General features: G+C 40.7%; 1 protein-coding gene across 1 annotated transcript in view; it reads left to right on the top strand.

Annotated features, from left to right (window-relative positions):
- pcdh10b (protocadherin 10b) overlaps positions 1–7,500 on the top strand; it is a 21,039-nt gene that overhangs the window by 8,423 nt on the left and 5,116 nt on the right. Inside the window, exon 4 of the mRNA XM_015964701.3 lies at positions 2,492–2,649. Within this exon, the coding sequence (XP_015820187.1) occupies positions 2,492–2,649 (158 nt within the window). The remainder of the gene's footprint in view (positions 1–2,491; positions 2,650–7,500) is intronic.

Genomic DNA, 7,500 nt, shown 5'->3' with positions numbered 1-7,500 from the left:
AATGTCTAGACGGGATATCAAATGTATTTCTTATCTCATGAAAACTCATTAGATTATTATTTCTAAAGATATTTTGTACCATTGTAATACCTTTGCTGTGTCATGCGTAGCCGGAGTGAATAAGTATATTTCAGGGTGTATGTCTAAGAAGTTCTGAATTTCCTGCCAGATTAATAGACTACTTTTTCGAATGGATTAGATGTATTCTCCCTTAATCTCTTTATTGGGGCTGAAAATATAAAAGTATCTAGTGTTAATCCTCTAGCTGATAATTTTTCAATTTCCAACCAGGGGGACTCTGATCATTAGAGAACCAGAACCTTATCGCTCTCATCTGGGCAGCCCAGAAATACCATTGAAAGTTTGGCAATCGTAGGCCTCCCCTATCAAATGGTAGGTATAGCAGAGAGAGTCTGAGTCTCGCTCTCCTATTATTCCAGACAAATTTGGCAAGAAGCTTCTTAAGCTTCAGCACTTAATCAATTTCCCTCTGGGATTAATACAGTATCTTTGAATTGAATTGAATTGAATTGAATTAATCCTAGAAAACAATGAAGGTGGGGGTGGGGGTGGGGTGGGACTATGGAATTGATTGAAAGGCATGTAAAAACCTAGGTAGAATGGACATCTCTATACAGTTTATCCGACCTATTAGATAGAGGCATTGTTGTCCATCTTGCAATATCATCTGATAATTTGTTGATTATGGGGTCGTAATTAGCCACAATAAGGTTATCTGTTTTCAGGGTAATTTTAATGCCTAAATATTTAAATCCTTCCTTGACGTTAATAAAAAGGTGGGACACCCTGGGCATTATTCTTTCTTGTTCATAAAGGAACATAATGCATGATTTATCTTAATGATTTTTAGTCCTGACAAATTGCCAAACCTATCAAGAAGATCCAACAATACTGTTATTGATTCTGATAGCTGAGTTTGAAATAAAACCATATAATCAGCATACATAGCTAATTTATGTTCAGTCCCCGATATTTCTATCCCTTGTATTTGAGAATGAGCTCGTATTCCCAATGCAAGAGGTTCCATTGCTATTATAAACAGTAGTGGGGAAATAGGGAGCCTTGTCTCGTACCACGAGTCATCTTAAAGGGTTGAGATATATAAGTATTAGTAGTTATTGAAGCAGAGGAGTCTGTTAATATAACTCATATCCATCTTCAAAAAACACTCACCAAATCCAAAGCGCTCAAGTATCACTAGTAGGTATGACCATTTTATTCGGTCGAATGCTTTTTCCGCATCCAGAGATAAAATGGCAGAATCTGGTGGTAGAGTGGGTCGCCTCACGATCGGAAGGTCATGGGTTCGATTCCAGCTCCCGCCAGGGGTACCCTGCTGTTGTGTCCTTGGGCAAGACACTTCACCCAACTTGCCTGCGTTAGTGGTGGTCAGAGGGGCCGACGGCGCCAAATGGCAGCCTCGCCTCTGTCAGACCTCCCCAGGGCGGCTGTGGCTACAAGTAGCTTACTATCACTAGCAGTGTGTGAATGTGAGAGTGTGTGAAAGCGTCTTTGGGTGTCTAGAAAAGCGCTATATAAGTTCAATGCATTATTATTATTATTAATAATAATAATAATATACAAATGTATGCTGATGACACAGTTTTTTATGTACATGGAACCTCAAAACAAGAAGTAGCAAATAAACTCTCAAAATCAATGGTTAAACTCTCAATATGGATACAACAGAGCTGTCTCCAACTTAATGTGTCAAAAACAGTGGGAATGTTTTTTACAAAATCACAGAAGAAGAAGAAAATATCATTTCTATAGCGCCTCTCAAGATAAAAATCACGAGGCTCTTCACAAAAACAAAACAAAAAAAGTTAAAATATAAAAAAGCATTTAGAAAATACTTAAAAATTTATTTAAAATGAGCAAAAGAACACAACAGCAGACCCAGACATCACAATTTCAGGAGAAAAACTTCAAATTGTCCAACAATACAAACATCTAGGCATCCAGGTAGACTCCCACTTAAACTTCAAGCCACATGTGAGGGAAACCTGTAAAAAAATAAAAGACACCTTGGCCAGCTTCCGATACATCCGCAACTCCATGTCCATCCTTATTTGCATTCGCTACTTAGGCCTATCATCCTGTTCATTTTGTTACAAACATTTATTTAATACTGCTTTCATGCAACTTTTTTCTACATTGGTGTAATATGATGTTCAATTTTGTACCGGACTAATGTAGCTTTTCTATAACAATCTTCATATAATTTACTTTTGATTGTATAGGTGTTTTATAATGTCCTCCCTAGGATGCCGACTGTACAACTGGCACAGGACTACAGATGTAAACTAGCCTATGGCTAACTCTGGCATGTTTCAGCGTGACTGATGTTAACATGCACTGTCCTGATTATTAAATAAATCAATTGAAATTGAAAAAAAAATCTGTGGTCACTGGTCCAGATGTTGGTCTGTGTTGAGCGATCTTAAAGCTGTTCTTTGCTGATCTTTAGGTGCTGATCTGTTCTCAAACTGCACGGATGAGTGCAAGGCTCTGGGTCACTCGGATCGCTGCTGGATGCCGAGCTTCGTGACCTCTGATGGGCACCAGGGTCTGGACTATCGCAGCAACCTGCACGTGCCTGGAATGGACTCAGTCCCTGACACAGAGGTATGTACAAGCCCAGAGCTCCACAAGGTCAAAAGTTCATTCTGTTCATAGGTAAACAGACTCAATCCAACAAAACCAGCAAGTGTTGCACACCAGCTCTAATCTATCACACATGGGGGAGTATATTGTATTGTCACGTTAATCCTGGAACATTATTCCTGCCCGGGCACTAAAAAATATCATGAGATGAGGCATGTCTGTTATGGTCACGTGGGTCAAGCAGCAGGAGTTCTCTCATATCAGGGAGCGCTATTTTAGCCACTGCAGGGCTCCGTACCTGTTACCTGGTCATGCAGGGGAGTTCAGTCTGTTTCTCCATGCAAACAGGACAAAAAAAAAACACAGACAAGCATTGTGAAAAGGTTTGCCGGTGAAAAACCGTAAAGTTGAGTATAAAGTTTTGGGCAGAAAAATACCCCAGCCGTTTTTATGAATGGACACGTAAGAATGCATGACATATCTACTTACAAAGACCTGTCAGCAACAGAGAAGCAGCAAGCTAGCAGGAGCAATGCCTGCTAACTCTAGAAACTCCTGCTACTTTGTTAGAAGCAAGGCATGATTTTATTTTGCTGCATTAGCTGTTGTCTTTTAGTAGAAACTGAAAAGCTTCCTCCATCTGGCTCTGATGCGTGCAGCATCAAACCGTTAATAGTACTTTATTTTAGACCCGTTAAATACTTACACACCCGAGTGATCCAACTCCCTCGTTTCTTCCTTCATTGAGCACCCGCTTATGCGTTGATGACGCACGCGCGCACTACTTTATTCTTGGGGTGGAACTCGATTAAAAAACAAATCTAAATATTTAGAGGCTTTGTAATTAAATAATCTTGATTAATCTAATTTTAATTGTTCAAAAATGTTTTCCCCAAAGTGTTTTTTAAATTAAAAACAAAAAATCAAACAATAGATATAGACATTAATATTTTAAACTGAAGTTCTTTTAATTTCTGAAAAAATGCTTTAAATTGTGTTTAATTCAAAACACACACACACACACACACACACACACACACACACACACACACACACACACACACACACACACACACACACACACACACACACACACACACACACACCGTTCTGCTTCTCATCTGAGAAGCTTTGTCAGTTCTGACAGGAATATGGGCGAGTCAAGCTTCACTGTAGCTGTCTATTGTTGCTTAACGAGCTGAAACTACCTATGAATACCCCAACTTACTACCTCCTAAGGAGTTGTTGATGTTGTTAGGGTCTATTGTGTATAAATGGTTATGTTCATTAGATACAGAAGGGCATGACCTAGACTGAACCTTTTTGACATTAGCTTCAGAGCTGCATTACAGGTGCTGGGAAGGCAAAACCTGAGTCCTCCTCCTCTATTTAAAGTGGGGGTTTTTCCCATTTGACATCAATAGCTTCCTTTACTCTTCTCTCAAACCTTCTCTGTCCAGAATGTGTACTTTGTCATCTTCAAAGGAGTGTCCCTTGTCCTTCAGGTGTAGGTGGACTGCAGAGACTTGACCTGAAGAGGTGGCACTCCTGTGTTGTGCCATGCGTTTGTGTAACTGTTGTTTAGTTTCCCCGATGTAAAGATCTGGACAGTCGTCACCACACTGGACTGCGTAAACGACACTTCTGTTTGGGTGTTTTGTCCTGGACCAGTTTCTGTTGTGGGGTTTAACGTGTACTGGGATGTTGTGTGTTTATGTTTTATGTTAGGAAAGATCTTTGGATCTGCTGCAGAACAGAAGCTTTTAAAAATATAAAAACATGAAGATTTCTGTTTTTATTGGCTGAAGAAGAGGAGCAGCAGGCTTTAAAGCTGGTTTCTGTTCAAGTGGGTGTTGTTATATATAAACTGAAAATAAGAGAAACTTTTTCAGAAAATTACTATAATATGCAGAATCATCTTTTTGGAGCTTTTGACCATGTTAGATCTTTATTTCCTCATTAAAAACACCCACTAAGTGGTTTTTGGCTTCATGGTCACATTTTCTGTCCCAGCTGCTGTTTGTGCCTAACTGAGCTAAGCTTTTGCAAATGGCTGGATGCAGCTGGCTTTGCGTCATCATGCTCTGCTCATCCCCATCCAGGTAGTCTCTCCAGTCTGGATGCCTCCTTCCTTGGACTGTAAACACTAACACGCAATCTCTTCTTGTAGTTAGCGGGACATTTTATCTCCACAGTTGTGAAGAAGTGGTTTCTTTCTCATCTAATCTGCATTTGCAATAATTTGATAATTAAATGTAATATTTAGTCACGTAGCACCTGAAGATGGACATTCTTCATCACCTTAAGTACATGACTAAGTAAAATACAAAGATCCTTCTGCTGGGAAGGGACTGTCATAACCATAATCTTCATTACTATCACCTTACTATCATGCCCACCACCACCACCACCATCATCATCATCATCATCATCATCATCATCATCATCATCATCATCATCATCATCATCATCATCATCATCATCATCATCATCATCATCATCATCATCATTTTTACACCATCATAGTAGGTAGTCGAAGATGTATAGCAGTAAAAGAAGTCCCAGTAGAAGGGAGGAGTCCAAGACCCCACCTGACATATACAGTCATACACGGACAAAACACATACACATACAACCAAAGACTTACAAAAATGCCCGCCGAACACCCACTCATGCTCCCCATACACACCCTATTCACTCTGGTCCTGGTACTGCTGCACAAAGGGTACAACCATCACCGGTTCCCAGAGTTCGACCCTTTCTGCTGGGGTGCTGATGAGCAGGCTCCCCCACCCAACGCTGAGCAAAGCAACCCACCACCCCAGACCCCAACCAGACGGCCAGCTCCCCCATAGCCTCCAGCCCCGGGAAACCAAGCAACTACAGAGGTGTGCTAAGACCCCTAGTCTCCCTCCGCCTGCTCCAATACAGCGTTAGTGCAGCAGCATCGCAGAGCCGCACAGTCCGAGGGCACCAACCCAGCCCCACCCCAGCAGAATATCTACTCCCATCCTTCCATTTGCACAACTTCCAGAATATATAAGACATAAGACATCCAGGTAAGGTTGGGTCCTCCCCCTCCTGGACATCCCCCTCCCCCGTGATGGGACAGAGTTATTATTTCAGAGGAGCCAAGGTCCACCTGAGGCCCCTGAGCCTGGGCCAGGCACTGCCGCATGTTCCCGCCAGCATACATGTCAGGACCCGACCCCCAAGGCCATCAACATCATTTTCACTATCACCATCATCATCATCATCATCATCATCATCATCATCATCATCATCATCATCATCATCACCACCATCATCATGGTTGGGGAGGCCACATGTAAAATAATCTCGTAAAATACATTCAGATTATACGTGATTTGGAGGAAACGCACTCGGCAGAGCATGAGCGTGCAGTGTGTTCCTGTCAGCTAACTTTCTGATTGCTCACATGTCACGTTCAACAGTCAGTGCATGAAGTCAGACCAAGATGATCCAGCAGCGGTCTCTGAATATACACTATACCTGAGAACCAGTACTGAAATGGGGGTGGCGTGGTGATTGTGTGTGTGTGTGTGTGTGTGTGTGTGTGGGTGGGTGGGTGGGTGGGTGGGTGGGGGGGGGGGGGGGGGGTGCTAAGAATGTCAGAAGGGTTAAAAATCAGAATGATGCCTGGAAATGTGAACTCAAGTAGAACTCATGTGGTTGCTCTAGACCAGCTGTTCCCAAACGTATTTAGCTGCGCACCCCCCAGCCCCCACATCAGGGCATGGATATATATATATATATATATATATATACATATATACATATATATATATATATATATATATATATATGTATATATATATATATATATATATACATATATACATATATATATATATATATATATATATATATATATATATATATATATATATATATATGTATGTATATATATATACATACATATATATATATATATATATATATATGTATGTATATATATATATATATATATATATATATATATACATACATATATATATATATATATATATATATATATATATATCAGACATCAAGCTAAACAGTCACTTGATAGACAGCGTTAAAAAATATGATCGTCCTTTTCCCCCATCACTTTCATTTTTTTAAGTAGTAATTAATAAACATTCAATACCATTACAATTTCCTTTGATTTAATTTTAAATCAATATTTAGAGTGCCCAGGTAGCACATAAAAAATGCAATTTAACGGTTTTCTTAAAGTAGGAACATTTAACCTGTGCGGCCAGAGCTCTCTCCTTCCTTCTGCTCTGCGTAAACCTGAGCTGATCACCTACTTGTGTGTAATCAAATGTCTATAGGGGGAAAATATGGAAAAGCCATGAGGTTCACTTTTGCCTCAGACCGACTTATTGCTGTTTTATAGTGTGGATGAATCTGCGATCCGCTGCCATGCGGACTGGAATAACAAATGCTGCAGTAACATGAGTTGTGGTCATGTTCATGAGGAGTCACTGGCTCGATTTTAATACGTCATCCCAAAATAGAAGCTAATATCTTAATTTGACCTTGAATGAAAAATGTTATTATAAAACCTCTTAAAAGTTTTTTTATCACAGAGGAGGCAGCGCTCATCTCTGCCTTCAGTCTGACGGCGCGGCGCAGCGCAGCGTGTGCTTATTGAATCTCTGTGCGTGTGTGTGTGGCACAGCTCCATGAGCCACTCCATGAGCCGCTCCAGTCACCGCATCTCGTTATTGGCGCTATTTAAACCAATGTTGTAAAATTACTTCTGCCCAGCCCAGATGTGCTCACATGTGCACCCGTGAGCCGTGGTTCCGCTGGAACGCGTCTGACCTCTGACAGACGCACTCTGAACTTCAGATCTTCAGC

Source organism: Nothobranchius furzeri, chromosome 1 (genome assembly GCF_043380555.1).
Source record: "Nothobranchius furzeri strain GRZ-AD chromosome 1, NfurGRZ-RIMD1, whole genome shotgun sequence".
Classification (NCBI taxonomy): domain Eukaryota; kingdom Metazoa; phylum Chordata; class Actinopteri; order Cyprinodontiformes; family Nothobranchiidae; genus Nothobranchius; species Nothobranchius furzeri.
Note: the sequence above shows the minus strand (reverse complement) of the source record. Positions and strands in the feature narration are given on the sequence as shown.